The following is a 23,065-nucleotide window of genomic DNA, read 5'->3' on the forward strand; positions in this document are numbered from 1 at the left end:
TCCACCATCTTCATTTGTTGGCTTAACTTTTAACTCCACTTGCCTTAATTTTTTGGCCAAGTTTATTGTTGTTGTTCATCTGCTCGGCACAATTTTTCGGTAATTTCCGCCCTTGTCTATAGGAAGAGGGTGGGTTGGGGAAGAGGCCCAAACTTCCCCTCAGCAGCCTCCTTCCTTTGTGGTAGGAGGGCTTCCTAACCATCTGAACCTTAGAATTTCATTAGCTCGCTTCGTATGCGTTTTAATTTGTTGCATCATTGCCTTGTCGAGTTTTTCTTTTAATTGATTCAATATCAAGTTCTGCGCCTTGCTTCCTTTCAGACCCTGGTTTATTATCTTCTTGCGCTGCGGTCCAAAAGTTTTTAATGCATATTTTCAAGTAATTACCAAGACTTTTTCATTAGGGTCTGGAGAATGATTAGCGAGTCTGGTGGTTTTGTGCACTGGCTTCATTACGGCATACACAAAGAACAAGATTTTATTGTAAAGTCTAGATTTCAAAATGCAACCCTGCGAAAAGTATTTTAATCGTCGCTCATAGAGCTATTACTCGTGGCACTTCTTAGTTTTGATAATAACTTAGCATTGTTTTTATACATAGCACTAATTATTGTTTATTATTAGCTACTTTTTCCGGATCTCGTGCAAAACACGTCTGCACTCTCCGGGCGTTAAACAGTTTGCTTCGAAAATATATGAACACGAATTTATGTTTTACGATAAAATACCCCTTACATGTGTGACTTAAAACATTATAAATCAATATGCTCTATTCGAAATTTGTTTAACATTTCAATATTATTCGCTGCTCATTTCAATATTTGCTCTAGATCCGGAGGACGCCACATGCACATGCCAACGGTGCAGTAAATTCTTTAAGGACTCGAATATCGAATCCGCACAGGAAGTGTGTGTATGTGCCTTTGGTAGTACATCGCAGAAATCCAAGCAGACAAAGCGGGCTAGACGTTTGGTCGGACCCGTTTCCGGTTGTGGTTGCTTGGGCCCCCGGATCCCGCTTCCAGGATACCGGCATTCGGAGGGGACAAGGGGCTCGGAACGGGGCCTTGGCCAAATAACGGCACTCAGTCACTCAATGCGGTTGCTTAGCCTTTCAGCTACAGACCGCAAAAATCCAGCAACCTTTTCTGGCTTTTGATATGACGACAACGGAACGAGAGCGAAGCGCATCGCATGGCGTATAGGTAGTGCACTGAAAGAAATTGAAAGCAATCCGAACTGAAGTCCATTTCGAGTTTTGCAAAGGGAATATTTTCCTATGGATTGCTGTAGATGTTCAAAAGTAAGCAATAAATATTTGTGGTTTTTCTGGAGGATCGCCTAAGATCACCTGTAAAATAAAAAATAAAACAAACAAGAATTTATCAAATCTAAAGAAAGCGAATAAACCAAGCTTATTTAGATCGCGTTTCTTTTTAGCTAGATCTTCACATATCCGGTGGGTCGGGTCTTTTCGCCCTGTGTGCGTATACGTGATTTGTTTGCCAGAGCAATTTACATGCCCCGGCGATGGATGAGATGCGAGATGTGCAGCAGAGATGGCGACGCCGATGCCAATGGAGATGCTGATTCGCATGGAGATGTCGAACGCCGGATTCTTTTGCGTGTGATTGCGGGCAACGTGGGCGGTGTCTGCGGGCGGCCGTGTGGGTGTGGCTGCTGGCACTTTGACATTTGGCACCATCGCGAATTTTCAATTTCCGTACGCCAGGTGCCGCCCGGCGCAACTTTAATCGCCCAAATGCAAATCCAAAGCGACGCGTGGTTAAGCGTCTAAGTAATGAGCAGCTGTCGGATCCCAATTTGCATCCACGCCAAAGCCAAGCCAAATGCAATTGACAATGGAACGAATCGACAAAAGCTTAATCAGAACTAATAGGAAAAGGCACGGGGTGGCTGGTGAAACAAAAAAGCACTGCCATGTCTGTTCCCGGATGCCGGAAACGCTTCACTTCCTGTCAATTGCCATGAGCCGGGGGATTTAGCTGAGCTAAGCCTTTTCCATTGAATGCGGATTATTGCATTGATTTTTTGCCAATATTACGCATACGCGGGGCTGGCACCAGGTGAGCCAGCGAACACGTTATAGGAGGTAATGAAAATTCCCTTAGATAGGATGTTATCTAAAACATGGCCCAAGCTTAAAGTTGGTAGGAAAACCGGCTAGAAAATATTTGTTTTAACCTGCAAAATAAAAATATGAGTAGTTTGGAAAATAATATTTTTGAAATAATATTTGGAAATTATGTTTATTTCAAATTGTTAAATTATACGGATTATTTTATAAAAGTTTAAAAAGATGTACCAGACATTGCAAAATGTTTATTTTGTCATGTTAAAGCCTAAACTTTAAGTTCAAAACAAAGCGCAAGTTGGGAAAATAGTAACTCCCTACTGAGATCTAGTAATATCCAATGAATTTTATTGATTGGAGGCAAAGGTTAAGAAAGCCCGAAGCTTAAAAGGGTACGAAACTGGAATGGGGTCGAAAAACAAATGGGAATTTTCACTTATATGCATTCAGGCAAAGGACATCGAGATACGAGCGTTTCCAGCGAATTTGCCTGCTCCCAGTGTCTAAACAAAGGAAAGAATTTCTCGGATTCCGTCTTCCGGTTAATAACCCCTTTCCTGTACTTGCGCCTTCAAGGAGAAAGTTTTTGCCGAAGTTTGTTTTCTGGCGCGTGTGTGCGGGGAAAGGGTTTTCCCATCCGGGCTCCCTCACATGTGCACATGCTGACGCAGCGCCTCCAAATCCGCTTTGGCTGCCGAAAACGAAAATAATTAATTAAGAAGTGCAAATCATAGCAAAATTATGCGGGCTGCCAAATTAAAACGAAAGTAAACGCCACCAACAGACACATCACAGGGGAGGCACGGGAAATTGTGGGATGTAAGCAGAATTAAATGCTTGGCGACACGAGATGAAAGATACGGAAAGTGGAAATGTGAGTGTTTTGGGGACTCACGTGCACAAGTAAATGAGGGAGTGCCCGGCCTTGCTGATTGAAAGGCCGGATTATTTCCTAATAAGATTAAATATACCGCAATTAACGTCATTAGAGAAGCGGCCTAAAAGTTTAGCATTAAAATCAAACAATCACAGACTTGAGAATCTGTTTTTGGAATCATTCATTCTTTTGTTGGATGTAAAATCAGGGCCTTGGTTCGGATTGGGGCTCGAGCCTAAACGACTGAACCGGTTCGATGACGTACTGGAACAGATTTTCTTTTAAAATTTAATAAAATTTTAAGCTCAACTTTTATGGATTTTAATTGGAATTATGAACCAGAATGTTTATCAATTAGTATACCAATTTTCACGAACCGAAAATAACCATATAAATAGCCGCGCCGGGAAATGGGAGTGGTTCAGCTCCGCAGTCCTGGTTAGAATACAATAATTCCCAGTACTGTAATTTAAATCAATTGCACATCTATAAAAAGGAAAATTCTGCAAACTATATCTGTTTCTTGATGCCTTATCACAAGTTGCGATTCACAACAAATACAAAAGCTGTTTTCCATCCCGTGCCGAAAACCCCTCCAGCATGTTTCAAGTTTATAAATTCGCAATCTGAAGAACAATCTGTCTAGCTCTAATAAACTGCTGGCCAAACAATTTGCGGTCTGATGACATACGTTTTCCTCCGCTTTCCCACCTGCCAGCAGCCACTTTCTCCTCCCCATTCCATTTCCCCGATTCCTGGAGAGAAAAGAGGAAAACTGCTGGGGAAAACTGTGGAACAACTGCAACTGCCAAGGCTATTTAAAAGCTTCAACTCGAACTCAATTCAACTCCTTGAGTGTCAGTTCGGATTCCGTCTAGTTGGCCACCACGCAGCCCACTTTCACCACCCGTCCACCCGCAGTCCTGGGGTCGACAGGCAAAACTCAGTCACAACACCTGAGGGCAGCGAGCGAGAGCTCCGGACTATAATCACAAGAGGTTCCCAGGGTCGACTCTATCTGTCTGTGTATTTAAACTTTTGTAATAATCTACGGCAAATGCGCAACGTCAGCGTCTTTAGTTGGGTGAAATTACGCCGTCCCATCTCGGGTTTCCCGGGAAAGTTGTGGGGCGCCATTTTGCTTTTGCTATTTGTGTTGCGACTTTTGTTGACGCTGTCTCCAGCCCCAGAAATCCAACGCCAACTGCCACTGCCGCTCCCGGCGCCCAAACTTTACCTTTCCCAAATTTCATTTACAAACATTCCGGGAGAGACTGCAAATTGAGTGTTTAATTGCAACGAGGTTGCATTCCAGCTGGCACCTGCAACATGTGCGCCGGGCGGTCGGAGCCTTCGGGCCTCTTTATTGGCCGGCGATACACTCCGAGCTCGCAAGTTTGGTAAGTGAAAAATTGTCGGCTATTCGATTTCGGTAGGTGTAACATATGGGGGCGTAGAGAGCTCTCTAAAATATGCTGAGTGAGTTTGAGGTACTGCTAAATTTGTAGTTGAAGTTCGAGTGCTATTTTGAAGCATTCAACGCTTTATGTATACCTATAACCTATATACACTATTCTGAGCATAACATAACATAATAGTATACTGTGGTACCATATTGCCGGCCTCTTACAGTTTTTCACTTGAAGGACACACTGCAATTCTACAAAATAAAAGAAGGATCAATGTATGTACTTAATATTAACTATATACTATATGTAATGGAATGTATTAGTAGTTCAGTAGTGTTGGCAGTGGGTCGACATAAAAAAAGGACAAGTTCTTATAGCGCCAAAATGATATGGTACCTTTGCAATCATTTATTAATTAATTTATATTTCATTGCTTAAAGGCATATAAGTTAATAAGTATTACTTCTTAGGTAGGTATTCAAAATAGACCAATTGTGAAAATGAAAAATATAAGACTATTTTAGTAAGGGAAAATCCTGTCTCAAAAAGCCATCGATTGCCAAAAACATCGATATGGTTCGATAGGGCAATTACAAATCCTTTCTTCTCCAACTACTCTATAAATGCGTATGAAAGCTACCAATTATTACCATGTAACAATAAATTATATTCAACTAAATTGACCTTTAAGGCCGTCAACCATTTTTGCAGAGTGCGTGATCCTCACCACCCTCGTCTTCCCCCTTATCCGCGGCGGAGAGCCAATCATTTCACTTACGTTTTCATTTCGCCAAGCGTCAAAAGTAATTTGCATTTAGCAAATATTTGCTGCCACCCCAATCTCCAGATTCCCCTCTCCGCCGGCGTTTTCCGCGGCATCCTTCTCGGAGGACGAACATCAAAGTGGCATCCCGCCATGCGTGTCAAAGGCGTCGGCATAGCTTTAAGTGTAACTCGCTTACCGTTCCGACTGTCAGTCTTTGGGAAGTGGAATGGAATGGCGGTGGAGTCCCCTTCACTTCTTCACCCTAGGCGCTTCTGCGGTACGGAGGCGTCAAAAGTGAAGCCGTCAGCGGCGACGACGTGGCTAAAATGAGTTTTCAACTCAAGTGTTGCCAGGACATGGCCTTCGGCTAACAGAGAGGCTAATTTTTATGATGGATTCCCGGCTTGTCCCTTTTTGGGATGGGAAAACGACGGTTCTGCAGTCTGAGCACTCGCTGCTCTTTGTTAGGCTTGTAAAGCCGTAAAATGGCTATTAATGCAAAAGACTGTTCAAAGTAAAGACAAGTACCAATACCGTAAGCATAAAAAATCATTTTATTAGTTGTAAATACCATGCATCACTTGTTGTTAGGGATCCATACATTAATTTTCTTAACTTTTGTATGATACTGCTAGACTCTTAAGAAATCAAAAATAATGAACAAAAATAATACAAGCAATAAAATATTTTTCGCTTTGCATTTTTATACCCTTGCAGAGGGTCAGAAGTTTGCAACGCAGTAAAGAAGACGTTTCCGACCCCATAAAGTATATATATTCCTGATAGCCATGTCCGTGTGTCCGTTTCTACGCAAACTAGTCTCTCAGTTTTTAAGCTTTTGGGCTGAAACTTTCTTAAAAGAACCAGCCAGATCGAACAACTATATCTTATAGCCTCCTACGCTTGGAAATTCCGAATTAAATTTTATCAAAATGGACGACTATATCATATAGTTGCCTTAGGAACGGTCGGAAAACTGGTCGGAACATAATATGAAACAAATAATAGTTTTGGGGATTTTTGACATATTATCTTATAATATTGGAAATATAATTTGGATATTTTTAAAAATTTCTAATTCAATTTAATAAATATCGGACTGAAATGGAATGAAACAATTTTTTTTTAATATCACTGGAGTCAGCAACAATCCTTAAAAATGGTACATGGTGTTACTAAAGTTGATTATTTCTTATAACTGCAATGGTATACAAACTTCGGATTGCCGAAGTTAACTTCCTTTCTTGTTTCAAGTTAAAAGTACAATATTTTCAACTTTTCTTAAGTACCACTAAGAATCCCTAAAATAAGATCTCCGAGTTGTGTCTCCTGTCCAAAGTGGAGTTCACCCGTTTCACCACCAAAATGGAGGCGGTTTTGTTTCGCTGCGTGCATGTGTATGGAGCGATAACTTTGTGTGATTTTTGGGGTGGATCGTGGAAAGAGGAAAAGCCAGTGAGCGGCAAGTGCAAAAGCCTCACCGGTGGTCGTTGTTGCTTGCTTTGAATTTTTCAAATCTCCCAACCCAACAACCATTTGGCAAAGCTGTTCCCCAGCCACCGAGGCTGCAATGCTCGTGTGCATTTTGTTGCGCTTCGACGTGGCTGCCCTCGCGGGTGGTTCGATAAATTGCACAATTGATGGGCGGGGAGTAATTCCATTACAAGCAGCTCGGATCGAAACTGGTCGAGGAGTGGAAGTAGGTAAAATACTGGTTAACAGTTTCTTTATGTCGAGTAAAGCTAGGAACTAATTATGCAAGGGTCCGTTGAAAATTGTCAAAGTAAGGGCATAAAGTTTTTCTGGTAAGTCAGAAGAGAGTTCATTTTTTTTTGGCAAATGCACCAATTGCACATTAACAATTTACGTTTGTTACTATTATATTTTTCCTCTTTATTAGTAAAATAGTTGGTGAAACTCAACATTTTTTACTAAGGAAATAAACGTATATATTTTTAACTGCCGCCAAATCATTAATAATATTTTATTGCATTTTTAAAAAAATTTCGATGTGATTTCCCCGTATTCTGACCTGCTACAAACTCTCCGATCAGCCCTCTGGCTCCTATTTCCTATCCCATTTTTTGTTGCAAACTTTTTAGCATTTTTAAGCATCGGAGTTGTGCTGGGAAAACCTCTTTGTTTTGCTTTTGACGATGGCTCTGTCTCCTCCCACCGTCCGCCCCTCGCGCGGGTCTCCAGCCCTACCCCATTTTCCACCTGACATGGATGCACAATGCGCACGTGTTCAATAACAATTGTGCTGCATACTTTAGTGCGCCGGGACAAAAGGATGGCATTAAATTTTAAAGTCGAGCTTGCAGGCATGGCCGAGCAAAGCGTCAAACGGTTTACAGCAAATCAATTAGAGCTAAGAACTTTCCAGCGCTAATTGCAAGAGATTTCGTCCTCTTCTGCTGCCGGCTTTCTTCGCCTGCCCGCTTCCCTGTTTACTTTGCTGCTGGGGGTAGGGCGCGGAGAGGCAGCCGAAAACTGAGCAGGAAAATAAAACAAGTTCCGGATGGACAAAGGAACAGCCCCGTCCTCCAGCTCTCGACCACTCGGCTCCACAGAATTTTCGGGGATTTATCGTGGAGCGCTTTGTAAGGCTTTTCGGGTCTTTGCCGGCCATGTCTGCATTGCGTATTTCCTATTCGTGCAGTTGAAATTAATGTGCAAGCCTTTTAATTACACGACAAATAAGCAAACAGCCCAAAAAGTTTTGCCCACTTTGTAAGAACTTCGAGATGGAGTGGAGGGACGGCGAATGAGCTATGGTAAAAATCGCTTTGAGTCCGAGGGCTGCGAGATATTCATTCGCCGTCGAAGAAAGTCTCCGGTTCCGGAAATCAAGAAGTTGTACTGAGCTGTTATTTTCGTAACACTTAGTAGCTTGGTACATTTTTCGAGAGTTAAATATCAACAAAAAATATCAAAGTACTAAACCATTCTTCTTATAAAGTCATAGAACTCATTTGATGAGTTTGTTGGCTGGCCCAGACTGATTCGCCAGCCCTGATTGGCCTGGGCAGCAGCATTAGCTGAGTTTACATATCTCAGTGTGTGTGCTAGCCGCTAATTAATTTGGCTTTAGTTGGGATAGTTGAGAAATCGCCGTCAGCTTTTAGGGACACATTTTTCTGCAGGCCGTCGGCAATGCGGTTGATTCACGACTCTCCATCGCAAGTTTTCCCCTCGAATCCCTGATTTAAGTGTAAGACCGAGGAAAAGTTTATCAAAATGCTGCTTAATCAGCTTTATTTACATTGATAGCATTTGCATTGCATTTTTGCAGGGAGCAAAAACAAAAGGAGCCGAAGGACAGAAGAGGAGAACGCAGCATGGCGTAAAATGCATTAAAAGCGAGGCAAACAAGTCCGGGGGGAGTCCTCGCAGGACCTTTTCCACCGCACCTCATTCACAAGTTATGCATTTTCAAGAGCCTGGCTGAAGGTCCTGCACGCGGAGAATAGTCATCGTAATCAAAATACATTTTAAAAGTATTATTAACGTCAATGTGAAGTCGCTGACAATGTAGCATACGATGTATCAATATTTTAAAATAAAAGTGTGTCTTAAATAAAATGAGGAGAAACCTAATTGAGTACTGAATAAACACAAAAATGAATTCAAAATTAGTAAAAAATGGATTGTTAAAAACCCAATTCGGCCGAAACTTGGGGGAAATATATTTCTCATTTGTATTTGCGGATATTTTAAGGACTGCGGTGTACTCCATCTGATTGCAGCTATTGGTGTTTTTTGCCTGTGCAGGGCTTCTGTGGTCCGATGTCGGGATCCGAATCGGGTCCTGTTCCCGTGCCAGGCTGCTCCTGTGGCAGGCTCCGCTGTTTACAAAGCTACTTAATCGAAGTGCTGCCGATGCCGCCGCCGGTGGCATATCCTGAATATCCCCGCCCTTCCCCCACTTACTGTGTACATTAAATGCAAAACTTTTTTCCTTTTGGGTTGCAGCTTTCAATTTTTTCCTGTTTGTCTGCGTCCATTCGCTCTCTGCTTGCTTCCGGTTTTCATTAATGGTCTTAACATAAAAATACAATTTGCTGACGTTTAACTGGTTTGGCGGACGTTAATACATTTTTAAGCGTTGTTTGATTTAATTTTTTTCCCACCACTTTTGTGACTGCCCCGAAATGTGTTGAGAGTTGATTGATTGCACTGCCCCATGGGGATGTTCCAGCCGGCGGCTCTTCAGATGTGCCAAGGTGTTGGAGTTGGTTAAGTGTGTGGCCTGGGGGCTTTTCCGCCTGATCACCCTTCCAATCAATCTGTTTACGCTTATGGAAACGCCGGAGTGTTTGCCCTGATGATTTCCGGATACACAGCGGATTTGGTAAATAGATGGCTTGGATAATCTATTGCATAGGTTGCGGGTATCGTTAAATTTACAAATTTAAGAGCCAAACCAAACGATTTGTACGACTTCTAAACTTAGGGACAGCTTGTATAAAATCAACTAGGGTAAATCTAAGCTTAAATAATATTATGCACTATGCTTTTATCGAGGGCTTACATTACAATCAAAAAGCAAAGACACCTTTTTTATTACAATTGAACCAAACATGTAAAATCCAATTTATTCCACATGGACATTCATCCATGTCCATCAAAACGCTTGAATTTTGTAATTAGCACTATAAACCGTCAAATGTTGCTCTCAATTCGATTAAATGATGCAAGCAATGTCCGGATTCCAGGTCCACTGACGCGCTGAATTGCAGTGGCTGCGAAGAGCTGGTAAATGGGAAATTACCCCGAACGATCTGCACCTGTTACTGCAGCGCAATAAACCAAAGCAGCAGCTCAAATTTCTCCCCTCCACACAAATGTGGGAGGTAGTTTTCCCGCCCTTCGCCGTCCTGTCAGCCTTTTCATTTAATTGCGGTCGACTTTTGGGGTTTTGACTTACACATGGCGAGAAAACGGAGGAGGGGCGCGCCAGCCCCTTCCTCTCGGCAGCAAAATGCCAATCATCAATCAAGGTGATTTGTTTCAATGCCCCCCAGCCACACATTTCACGCTGTTGTGCATTTCGGAATGGACAGACACTGATAGCGGTCGAGGGGGTCGGGGCTTTTGGTGGGGATAGGGTATGCTGGGGCTCATTCGGCTTGGCACATGCGGCCAATCACTTGCATACACTTCAATTGCTGTGGTTTACTGGTCTCAGCCGCTCTTAACACGTTCATGCGCGACGCATTTCGTGATCTTCGGGCTGCGGACAAAATATTTGCAAAACATCAGCCGTAATCAACTGTAATAGTTAAATATAATTCCAAGGGTGATATTTCCTCTAGAAACGTATATTTAACGAAGCTATTTGTTAATACCCACTTTGTATGGGATTTTCATGGTGTTCATAGGACTTAGTCACAATTGTGCAAGACATACCACGAAATGGTCCGCGCATAAACGCAGCAGCTCTCGCTCGGCAGTTGTTGTTCATCAATGAATTCAATCACGAAAATGCTGCCCCATTTGGTTTGGCAGAGTCCCTTTCTCGGTGTCTACCCACACTGGCACTCACTCAAACACTCACAGCACTCATAGCACACACTCCCACAGACAATGCTCCTTGCCGCACTCATTCATTCGTTGCATATTCATGAGGCAAACGCTGGCCTCCTTGTTTGAGTTACTGACGTGGCTTTGATTTAATTGCCTTGATTTTGTCTATAATTTATTTTAAGCCTTATCCTCACCCAAGGATCGAGCAATTTTTTCATTCGCCAGCAATTTCCCCTTGGCCTTTGGGTTCGGGTAAATATTTCGTTAAGTTCACACATGGCTGAATCCTCTGTTCGAGCTGTCGGTTCTGTTTAATTTGTTTTTTACAGAGTGCTATGTGGGACTTAATACCAGCTGCTTCTTTAGTTGTTGCTCTCGTCAAAAAAATGTTTAGCATACGCAGATGTTGCAGAAGGTTTTACCACTTTAGTAGAGTACACTTTTATCTATTTTTAAGGTAAATAAGATTAAGGGATTTTAAATAACTAGTGCTAATATAACAGTCTTGAACTCATTTATATAAATAAATAAAAAAGTTATATTCTTAAAAATACTTTGGCAGGATGTAAACACAACTTTATGAAGAGTTTCACCTGCAAGATAATTTTCAAGGCTGGAACATTTAACTTTTGCAGAGAACTCGAAGGTTACCATTCCCCGCTCCGCCTTGCCAGCGCAAAGTTGTAGAAATATTTCACTTTATCCTGGTTCCGCCAAAAGATCCTGCTCTGCGCCCTGGAAAACCGCAGCAGGACATTGTGACGCTTTAAAAGTTGTGAGGCTACCGCTATTTTTATGCGCCGTTCACTTTTGTCGCCATTCCGTGCGCGCCAAGAAAAATAAGAAGGAAAGCTGCTGTCTCGGGCTTTCTCCGCCCCTTTCACCCGTCCTCGCCACTCTCCTTCCCGTGCTTGCAGCCATGTTTCATACTTTTTACAGATATTTTTAGCACTTTTTTTAAATTCCGAAAGAGGTGTGCGCATAAATTTTTTGGTGGCCTGCAGGCGAATTCTTTATGCAGAATATTTCGCAGTAGCAAAAATGTTGAAGCCCGTGGAAGAAAGGAAACATGGGAACTAAATTCAGTTTAAGGCCAGACTGATTGTAATTTGATTTGGCCACCCCCAGCAGCTCCACCCACCCATTACCGATTTTGGTTATTTCATTTTCCGAGCGACAACAAATGTCATTTCCTGTCGCCGTGTGATTTGTGACCCGAGAAATCGTAATCGCACTTTATCTATTAGTTACGTTTTTTTGCCATTTTCTTGCCACGCCCGCTCAGCTCCCAGTCGACCTTTAATGAAATTTACTCGAGTCGCCCGTTTTCTATTTACTTTTGCGGCACGAAATTAATAAAGGACCTCGTTGTCCCTTTCCTTTCGGCTTCGACCCGTGTAGGGCCAAGTGGAAACTTAATCCCCAAGGAAATTATGTGAAAAATGTGCGTTGGGCTTGGCTTTTGTCCGGCATTTCCTTTTCCTTGCAGGTGGGTTGGGGATTTTGTATTATTTTTTGATGCTCTAAGTTGTTAAGCGGCGATAGCTGTAAATATTTTTGTTGGGCGGCTTAAACATTCAGCGTATGGCCGGAAATAAAAACTGAGGAGGGTGAGCGGGTCTGTCAAAGGGCATATCAACAAAAGCAACCTGGCCCCTTTTTCCTTTCGTGTTTAGGGCTGTCCTTTCCTCCGCTCCGAAATTGGAGGTTCATTTTAAGCTGCGCAATTATCATTAAGTGGTGGTCGTCCTGGAGCACAGGGGCGTTTCTTTTGGAGGGGATAATATTGTAGTTCGTGGAAATCATAAGACAAGATCTTAGTCAACGTGGTAAAAAGTAATCACAATAAAATAATCATAATGCATTAGGGATAAGGACAAATTAAAGCTCAAAATTGGAAATTCATATAAATTCATAATGGTACAAGTAAACGATTTATTTTATTTAATTTTAATGGAATTTTGACGTCTTTAGAACTCGACTCGAGTAATTAAAAATTAATAACTGTAAATATCTTAATTTGCCAAACTCTTTTTAAGAATTTGTATTGTAGTGCCTTAGAACATTATACACATTTAGAATTTTTGAACCTAAATCCAGCCCATGCTTTTAATATATTTTCTTTTTTGGGGGCCCTCGGTCGGTGGTTCCCAGATTGGATGAGTTTTGGGTTTTTTCTGGAAATTGTATAAAGGTTGCCGCCAATTTCGCTCAATTTGTATGAGTCCCTTTTCCCCGGCTCTTCGTGCGGATGCTTTACGCAACGGATAACACACTGCGGATAAGTTATGCGATGACTGCGTAATATGGCTTCCACGTAAGCCTTGCGAAGAGGGAGTAGCGTCCGTTTGATGGATAGATTTACTTCATTGAGAGGGACCCGTCTAATCAGGACAATTGTCTTTGGTCCTTTGTGAAGCTCCTCAGACAGCCCAAAGTGTCAATTACAGACGTCCACGTGTACGGAATCGTGGAATGAAGGTGGAAACTATGGCGATACGAATGGATGGGGAAGTTTACCTGATGCTTATGTAATTGTCAGGTCATTGTTTAGGTGCACACATAACACTCTAATTAGGCCAAAACACAAGCCCCTAATTAGGTGGGTTTAATTCGAGACAAGAGGCAGCGAAAGGTTAGTTTTATTATTTAAAAACGAAATATTGATATTTATACTCATCGCTTTCTTTACACTCCGCGTGTGGGTATTTAATCCCGTCCAGCCGGCTCCGGTGGTATATGCCATGCTAATAAACGTTCCCTGGGGGTATTTATTTTTTAAAAACGAAATATTGATATTTATACTCATCGCTTTCTTTACACTCCGCGTGTGGGTATTTAATCCCGTCCAGCCAGCTCCGGTGGTATATGCCATGCTAATAAACGTTCCCTGGGGGTATCTGATAGGCGAGACACTCGACAATTGCGTTTCTTCTTGCTTTCATTGGACTTGAAAAATTACCCTTTTAACTAGCCAATCTGCGTGTAATTGAAAAACATCTCAAATGGCATACAATAAGCATTACCGCCTCGAACAATTTTCAATTATAAAATATTCACTTGCATCTTTCCCTGCCAAAGGCTTGACAAAGAATTGCCACAACTCCGGAAAGGAGTCAATCCCAAAAATATAATTATGGAAACGTAATCAAAATGAATTCATCTAGAAAACGACTTGTCTTGGCCATTTTCCCATTGTATGTGATAATTAAATATGCTGTATTAAATCCATGAGCTGGTCACCGGACGCATCTAAGTAACCGGCCGGGCCCTTGCACCTGGCAGTCACCACCTGTGTGTGTACTCAGTTTTCTGTCTTTATTTCATTTTAATTACATTTCATTTAAATTTTACATTTCTCGGGGCCATTTGATGACCGGCTCCTGGGCTATGGCAGTCAAATCGGGCGTATGATAAATTGATTGCGAATGCATATACATAGGGATGACCTTACTCATGCATGAATTTATGTGTACACTGGGTGAAAAACCCCACGTAAACTCCAAAAACAAGGTTATTGATTGAATAGTTGCTTTGGCTGCAATCGAGTTAACTACGCCTTACAAATAAATGTTGTATTAAATATCAATATTTTTATTTTTTGGTCTGAGATACGTGGCTTTAACCATTGGATCACCATTGGATCTTGATTTCAAAAACATTCCATTACAGATAATTTTTTCTGTGTGCATAGTTGCAGTACAGATCTGCTGTTTGTCTGGCATTGAGACTTCTCTTCATCGTCCTTCAAGAGCAAGGCTTTAATAACATTTTACGCATAAGCTGCCTTTAATTGAATTACATTAAATTATTTCGCCAGACATTTTTTATAGTGAATGCACAAAATTAATTTTTCGTTGTGTTTTAGTGACTATGAAAATATGCGTAGTTACATATTTATGAAAATGTGGCCTGAAAAAATGTTCTTTAAAATTAATAACTACTCAAATTGCCTAAGGGGTAGGCCGCTTTATACGAAACTAAGATTATTCTAGCTTACTATTATTACATGTGAGTGCTGTATGGACATTGAAATTAGATGTATACCAAATTGGTCTCCCCTGATATTACTTATACCATCACCTATTGTGCGAATCTGATCAGACTTTGGAACGTATTTTGTTTTGTTGACCCGCGAATTTGCAGCCTATTCGTAATATTTTATCATATTTCGAATGCGCTTGCCCTTTCCCAGACTACGACGATCTCCTGCTGCTGCCGCTGGTGTTGGCCCAACAAATTGCCCCAGTTGGCCGGCTTCTTGTTTTCCGCACCAGGTTTGTTACCATCTTCCTCATCCTTAATTTCTTCCACCTTGAAGGATAGAAGATACTCGTTGGACCAGGACTCCTTCTCCTCAATGCCGTGATTGGTGCGGCCGAGCAAATTGGCCACTGCCTCATCATCGTAGTGGATAGCCTCCTTTTTATCGTTCCCATTGAAAAGATCCTCGGTGCCAAACTGGACGATTACAACGAGCTCTTGCTTCGTTAAGCTGGCAGGCTTGCCACTCACTCCCGGGCGCACCACAAGGTTACTGAGCATCATCTTGTGCTTGGCCACCTGCATCATGCGCTCCTCCACCGAGTTGTGGCTCACAAACCGATAGATCATTACCTTGTTTGCCTGGCCAATTCGATGGGCTCGAGAGAAGGCCTGAATGTCGTGCGGATTCCAGTCAGAGTCGAAAATAATGACCGTGTCGGCCGTGGCCAAGTTAATACCCAAACCTACTTCCCGAGTGCTGAGGAGAAAGATATTCTGCTGCGATCCGGGGTCATTTAATCTATCAATGGCCTCCTGACGTAATGTGCCCCTGATCCCATCATCAATTCGCTCGTATTGCTACTGCTCCCCCTCGAGAAAGTCCTCAAGAATGTCGAGCATTTTTGTCATGTGTGAGAAGATTAAAACCCGGTGGTTTTGTGCCTTTAGCTGCTTAAGCATCTTGGAGAGCAGCACCAGCTTTACGGAGGCTTCGGTAAGCGAATTGATTTCGTACAGACCACTGGTAGAGACGACGGCCTCCTCAACGGCCGAAGGAAACAGATAAGGATGGTTACAGTACTTTCGTAGGTCCATCATGATGTTAAGCAGAGAACAGATGTGCCGCCGCTCTTCGCATTCAGTGCCTTGAGGTTCCTTGTCAGGATAAACTGGTAGAACTTCTTCTGCATGGCCGACAGCCCCACTCACACGATGAATTCAGACTTGGGGGGCATGTTTTTCAACACATCCATTTTTAGACGGCGGAGCATGTGCGGTCCCAGGATCTCATGCAGGCGCTTCACTTGGTCCTCCCTCGAAACGTCAGCGAACTCGGCCTTAATCCGGCTCAGAAAGTTCAACAGGTGGAAAAGCTCCTCAAGATTGTCCTGCAGCGGTGTGCCGGTGAGGAGCAGATTGTAGGAGGTGCTGTAGTTGCTAAGGATACGGAAAAACTTGCTTCGGTCGCTCCTCAGTCGATGAGCCTCGTCGACCACTAGGGCCGCCCAATTGATGCTGCCCAGAAAGGTGGCATCTTTGGAGATCAACTCGTAGATGGTCAGCAGCACGTTAAACTTAAACTGGGAGTGTTTGGTCGGCATCTTTCGGGTGGTTACTTCCTCGACGCATGGATAACAGCTCTGAAGGCCTTCTGGCCCACATAGGTAACGCAGTAAAAGTCCGGAGCCCACAGCTCCAGTTCGCGCTCCCAGTTTACGAGTGTGGAAAGCGGCGCGGATATGAGGAAGAGTCCGCGGCAGTGTCCCTCCTTAAAAAGGGAGTACAGGAATGTCACCGTCTGAATGGTCTTGCCCAGGCCCATCTCATCTGCCACGATGGTGGGGATGCCATGGCCCCAACTGTAGCGGAGCCAGTTGACACCCTCCAGCAGGAAGGGATGCAACTTTGTGCCAGTTCCCTGCAGGAATTTTGGTTGATCCTCGTATTTTTTTTTCACATCAGTGGTGCCTTTAATTTGATCCTTCAGGCTGGATCGCAGTTTCTGGTAAAAGTCGATGGCCTGCTTTAAGCTCGGGATTTCCTTGCTTTCCTTCTCCCAGGTGCACTCGCTATATCTCAACTCCTTCCACTTTACCAGGTAACTGGATCTGCCATCAGCTTCCTTGCTATGGTGGATCACTCGCTGAACTATAAGCCACTCGGGCTTTACGCCCATGTGGGGTGGCTCCTCCATATCGTAGTTTCTCTGGAACTGTGCGACCATAAGGGAGTGGTGCAGAACCAATTTCCATTCGGGAATCCACTTGCAGTGCCAGTAGGACATGTCGTACCACTTCACGAAAAACTCATGCATCTTGGGCTTTTTGGAATCCCTATGAAGTAGATGGTCCTTCGGGAGTCCATCGCCAGGACAGTATCTTCTCGGCTTTTCCGGGCAGAGGGATTCAGCGGGGACAGATCCACTCTCCTTTTGGAGTTAACTTCACCGAATGATTAAACCATTTCCTGTGGTAAACAGCGGGGCAGGAGGCGCACCCCAACAGATCGACTACATCCTGGCAAACCCGGCAGAAATCATATTACATCATTACGCTTTTAACTTGGACAAGCTGTGGAAGTAAAGTTTAGTTACCAACCAAAAATGCGCTCCAGGCGGAAAAAATACTAAACATGCCAATACGGCACTACAAAATACTCACCTCGTGAGACAGATATATGTGGGGTATTATTTTTATATCGATTTTCCTGTCTTATCGATTACAACCCGTTGCTCCGCTGGAGATAAGTAAGACCCTACTTGGCAAGACCGTATGAACGATGTAGATAAGCATTACAATTAGTTTTACAATGTCTTAAGGTGAATTCGGCATAAAAAGGTTATTTCCATGAATAATGGAATGGTTAATATCAGATATATTAGCATGTCAGATTTATTTTTATATGTTTCGGTAGATATGAAACTAACTCAGGTTTTTTTTTAAATTTTTTATCATACTTTGAAGGCAATATTAATTATATTAAATTTAGGCTATAAATTCAAAATAGGAGTTATTACAAAATTTAAAATAATCAGTAAGTTGTACATTCATAAATAAATAAAAATACACTACCCCCTTAAGTACTTGAAAAAAATTATCCCCTTTTCCAGCAAGTCATTTTCAGCTGATAAATACTTACGGGGGACAAGGAAAAATAAGTGAACGATTTATAGACATTGGTCTTCCCTGCTAATAGCATTCCACTTTCCTGATACCATTTTTCTAGCATGTTGATATAGTAAATGCACCGACATTTCGTGCCTATTTGAAAATGTTTGCAATTTAAGCCACATTTTTGTTGTCGTTAGTCTCAAACAGCCATTACAGTGAAAGAGCCTCATTTCAAAACGGTTTAAGTACCTTAAATTGTTCCGAAACGATTTAAAGGGCTATTCGTTTGACTCTTCAATTGGACGTCACTAAAGAGTTAAAGCTCTGATCTGGGCGTCGAAGCCTGCGTATGTATATCCCGAAACCGAAAACCAGCCGCAGAGCAACGAACCGGCGACCGCCGAAACATTTCAAAGACAAGCCACCAACAGCAGAAACACCGTCAACAGTCGGCAACACCAACATCACCAACAGGACGAGGACAATGGATTAACTCAAACTCAAACCCTGTAACTGCCTGACCGCACATCCACTGACAGAGTGGGTGGCTGGGGGCTGGAGAGTGGGGCCCGACGAGTGGGTGGCCAAAGAAGTGAGGGCCAGTTGATGGCCACATGTCACAGACATTATGGAATCATGAACTTATGTGCACCTGTGCGTGTTTGCGGGGGATCAGGTGAGGGCCCCTGGACTCCATTTTGGTTATACCCGCGTGGACTTGTGGTCGAGGGCAGCGATTTGTGGTCCCACTGGAGGTGGTTTCGTGACTCGAATTTATGGAAAGAATCAAATTTGAATCACAGATAAGTGATGGTACATAATAAACCATTTTAACGAATTTTAAATAATGTCCCCAATAAAGCCGCATTTTAAAATGGTTACCAAATTATACCTTTTAGAATAAAACAACTATAAGAAAATTCAATAATATGATATTATAACATCTGGGTTAATTTTTATTTGATGATTTGAACAATTGTAATTACAACTTCATTTCAAGGGATCTTTAGCTCGTGCAATCCGAAAATTCACGCCAGCATCACTGGTTTATGCCATTTCAATCATCAATCAAAGTGTTTTGTTACGACTTTTATACGTCATGTTCATGGCTCTGAGCCACCGCTTTTTGCATCCCATCCGATTCGTCCCGCTCCTGGCTATGTCTACCCTGCATCTCTTCCCAATCTGGGGATCCAGTCATGCGGAGGTGTGACTGTGACACATCAGAGGACATTTATGGTGTCGTCGAGAAGGATTCCCATTACAGCCACCAGACAATCAATCACATGCGCACCGAAATCAATTGTCGCAGCTCCTATTTTCGTTTTCAATTTCATTTCGCTAAATATTTATGAGGCCAGCACAGGGGCGTTCGATTTGTAATCCTAATGAGGCGTAATTAGAAACATTCAATTACATTTCACTGGCATCAATCAATGGCGGTTTTATGGCCAATCCGAAGAGGAGAACTTAAAGTAACCTAAGTTTCAATTTTCTAGCGCATTATTGGTAATCCTCCCCGACTTTCACCCCTTCCCCAGCTCCTGTGTCTGTTTGTTGTTCCTGATTGCTGCTTAAACTTTTCCTTCGCTCTCGGCCCACTTGCTTGTGATTAAGCCTTATTGTAAAGAGGTTTTTGTACGCCTTTTGATTTATAGATATTGGATCAGTCCGCTCACCCTCCTCGTTAACAAAGGCGTCTGTGGGCCTCCGTAGAACAGGAATGCAGAATGGGGGCCGCAGTGTGTTAGCTTGGGGGAGAGTAAGGAAGCAGGAGAAGCAGTCTATGCAGTCTAAGGAATATGATAGGGTTGCTGCCTGCTTGTGAATCTACTTGTTGAGGGTTCTTATGTTGCATATAGCACGTTTATAATAATAACCTCACTTAAGAAGGCTTAGAAAAGCAATAACTAATAATATGTCAATATATTTTAGGTTAGTTTATCGGTTTCTGTCATTAGGTTCTTCTGCTTCTCGTTACTTACCTAAATCTTTAAGTAGTACTGGATCGTTGTAAGGGTAGGTTCCACAGCGCATTGAAACCTCGATGATGCTCTCTGCACCCATTTAGCGATTCTCACTGGCTCCTTTGTTGCATACTTTTAGGCGCGCGACTGAACTTGCTTACAGGAAAACCCTGGACCAAGGACCCTGGATCCTGTATATTGGCCCAAACAGTGGGCGATGGCTATTCGGCATCCTTGACAGCCGCACAATTTGCTGCCGCGTTTTTGTATCTCTCAGTGCTTGTTTGTCTGGACCAAAGCGCCTGAGTTCCTTGCACAGGAAAAAACGGGTCAGGGCTCCAAAAATTAAGTATATTCTCCATACTACATTTTATGTACTGCTTAAGAGGTTTGGGAACGTCATCTTTTCATTTTTTTGGAAGAGCTTTCAAGTCCCTCAGCGGTCGCACAGATAAATGTTAAGGTCTTGGAATTGTAAAATACCTTTCACTTTTTTGGATTCTCTTTTTTGCAATTCTCAAGAGGTTTTTTTTGCAGTTTGAGGGCATTTAAATTTAATAATAATATTTTTCTGTGTATGTTAGTGTGAGTGCTGTTGGCCAGCAAAAAGTTTGCGCACTGATTGCAAACTTGTTTCAATTGTTTCGTACACCAAACCGAAGGGAAGAGCCCAGAAGACTCCCGTTGGGTGGACGGGCTAGTGGATGGGTGGGTGGCCGGATTGCGGGCTGGTTTTTTCGCCATGAAAGTCAAGGCGAAAGCTCCGAGCTCCGAGGCCAAGGCAATTCGCCTGCATATTTGTGTGGCTTAGTTTCCGTTTCACAAACGAAACGAAATGAAACGAACGGCATAAAAACCCATTGAAAATTTGCATACGAAAATGAAATTCAAATAGGTTTCCCATGTCCCTCGCAATCAGTTCCGGCTAGTCCAATCACAAAAAATAGTGAACGAAAACTTTCGCTTTTCCTCCGTCGCTTAAGCCCCATATTTATGATCCAAAATAATGCAAAGGGATATTTCATCTTGGGGCTTATACCCTCGGCTAGCTGGCAATTTTAATCGAAATCGTTTCGCTGACTTTGTTTATCGAGGCTTTCTCTGGACGCATTTACCTCGGATTGCGATTCGAACACTAAGTGATTTTTCATTGACTTTGTAATGCAAATTGCTTGTCTATCCTTGCCCCCCTGTTTTATTTTGGCATTGGCAGGCTCTCTGGGCCTTTCATCACAGGAGGCCTGTGCTAAGGTCCCTTCAACGATTCGAAAGCCAATAAAATGCAAATTTTTTCGTCGCGTAAACAAATCCTAGCCGAAGATTCCTAGAGATGGGGCTATACGTGTCTCAGGATAGGAAAGAAATCGGTATTTTTGGCTGGAGCTTCACTGAGATTTAAAGTGTTTACAAGGTCGGAGATGTACACGCAAACGATACTGCTACTAAGGTAGAATACCTATTACAACTCGACGAAGAATTACTAATATTCAATTCTTAATTTTAGATTTAAGAGCCTGTGTAGACTTATTAACTGAAAATAAGGCAAAGAAAGGGCCACTAAAATGTATCTTTATAGATCTGGTTTATTTGTTAGTACTCATACTGCGAACTTTTTCGATTGCAGCTCACCCAAGAACTCACGATCCCATCTTCATTGTCCGACGAAGCCCAAAACTTAAAACTCATGGCCCAAACTCACTTCCATCAGCATCAGACTTGACTTGAGCTGGGGCACTCGACTCGCCGCCATTGATTTAATTGTAAGCTGTTGAATTTTGATGGCTTTTAATTGTCTTAAGACCGGTTCAGCAAAAACCAATCAGGGCTCCTTTGATAGGACCTGATGGATGGATGTGGCTGCACCATGGGTGGCGAGGGAAGCCTTCTGATGTCAGCAGAATAGTTGGAAATTCCACTTAGTGCTGACTACTGACCCACTTATTGGTCACTTCTGGGTCTGTGTTTCCGCCGCCCCACCCGTCCCCAGTCGTCCTTCCAAAGTCAACCACTTGACTAAACAGCACTCAAATTTGATTTTGATTTATGCTGCCCAGCAGTCCGCACCAAATTTCCTCCCCATTCCACACTTTCCAACTTTCCTTCAGCCGACTACTTCCCTATATAAGTACAATTGCAGGCTCATAACTTTGGCATCCTTCGTCGTTGCCTTTCATATTTACATGCTCCTTACACGCGCATTGGCGTGTAACCGAAATTGAGTAGTTTCCATACGGAAAAATTGAGTTCCATTATGAAACATTCTGGCATAAATGCTAATATGTTCTCATATAAAATCAATATTGAACAGAAATAATGTATACATTATTATTGATCTACAAATAAACTCTGCTGTTTTAAGGCATTTAAGGCGTGTATTATTGGGATTATAATCATTTGTTATTTATAACATTCCTGACCATCTACTCTAAATCGTTTAGTTCCATTGCTTTATTTTTGCTATATAGTTATATATAGACATTTAATCCGTGTATAAACTAATTATAGTTTTAGATAAGGTATGACAGTTTCTCAAATTCTTTTGAATATTCCCAGAACTGCACAAATAGCTTTTGTTTCATTGAAATATTTCTGGTTTTTAGTAATATTCGAATAATATTCCTAACTTTCTTCCAGTGCACTCTCCACCCTCCCACTTTCTAAAAGGTTGTCCGAAAGGGTTGGCCTCGCACCCAAAACCTATTGAAGGCTCGTGGAGCAAACGGTTTTGGTATTTCTTTTTGTTTCCCGCCTGCATCCTTTGGCCAAGACACAGACACTTTCCCCGTCCCTAGACGGTCCCACAATGGAAAATACAATTTTCGCAATCTTTGCTTATCTTTTCATCTCTCTGTGGCTGCCTCCCTCGTTGCACGATTCGTTGTTGCTGTTGTTGGCCAACCAGAAAATCGGTAAAAAGCTAAGATCCTGGGGGCGTGGCAGCGGAGGAAGGAGAGGAGGCAGGAGCAGGATATGTTGGCGGTGTATCCTTTGTTTGTCGGCGGTGCCGGTAATACCGAGTTGGTGCAGTAAGCTCATAAGGATCGGTTATGCACGAGGTTCGTTTGAAAATTTACGTAACTTCATAATCGAAGCTCTGGAGGCGATTGAGTCGCCTTTCTCTTTTAAGGATGCGAAATGCCAGTATTTAATATAACATGTAATACTTATCTTCGTCCCAGATAAAATAATATATGATCCTATGTTTTAATTGTTTGATTAATGGAGTTTTTAAAATTTTTTTAGACTATAACCTATATGATCTTTAAACAAATGTTGTTCTGTTTCCTCGTTTTAAGTCTGTACATTAATCCGTATATATACTTTT

The 23,065-nt window shown here is 42.4% G+C and overlaps 2 protein-coding genes across 2 annotated transcripts; one reads left to right on the plus strand and one right to left on the minus strand.

The window, feature by feature from the left end:
- Positions 1 to 14,840: 14,840 nt before the first annotated feature.
- LOC108035869 (chromodomain-helicase-DNA-binding protein 3) lies at positions 14,841 to 17,203 on the minus strand (the record flags this gene model as incomplete). Its single annotated transcript, XM_017111618.3, is given in 4 exon segments — positions 14,841 to 15,784; positions 15,787 to 16,290; positions 16,293 to 16,993; positions 16,995 to 17,203. Coding segments are annotated over 4 exon segments (2,358 nt in total), but the record flags the coding sequence as incomplete, so codon positions are not given.
- Positions 17,204 to 18,257: 1,054 nt separating this feature from the next.
- On the plus strand, positions 18,258 to 22,661 carry LOC108035883 (uncharacterized). Its single transcript, XM_017111636.2, is given in 3 exon segments — positions 18,258 to 18,349; positions 19,557 to 19,573; positions 22,387 to 22,661. Coding segments are annotated over 3 exon segments (384 nt in total).
- The last annotated feature ends 404 nt before the right edge of the window (positions 22,662 to 23,065 follow it).

Source organism: Drosophila biarmipes, chromosome 3L, assembly GCF_025231255.1.
Source record: "Drosophila biarmipes strain raj3 chromosome 3L, RU_DBia_V1.1, whole genome shotgun sequence".
NCBI lineage: Eukaryota > Metazoa > Arthropoda > Insecta > Diptera > Drosophilidae > Drosophila > Drosophila biarmipes.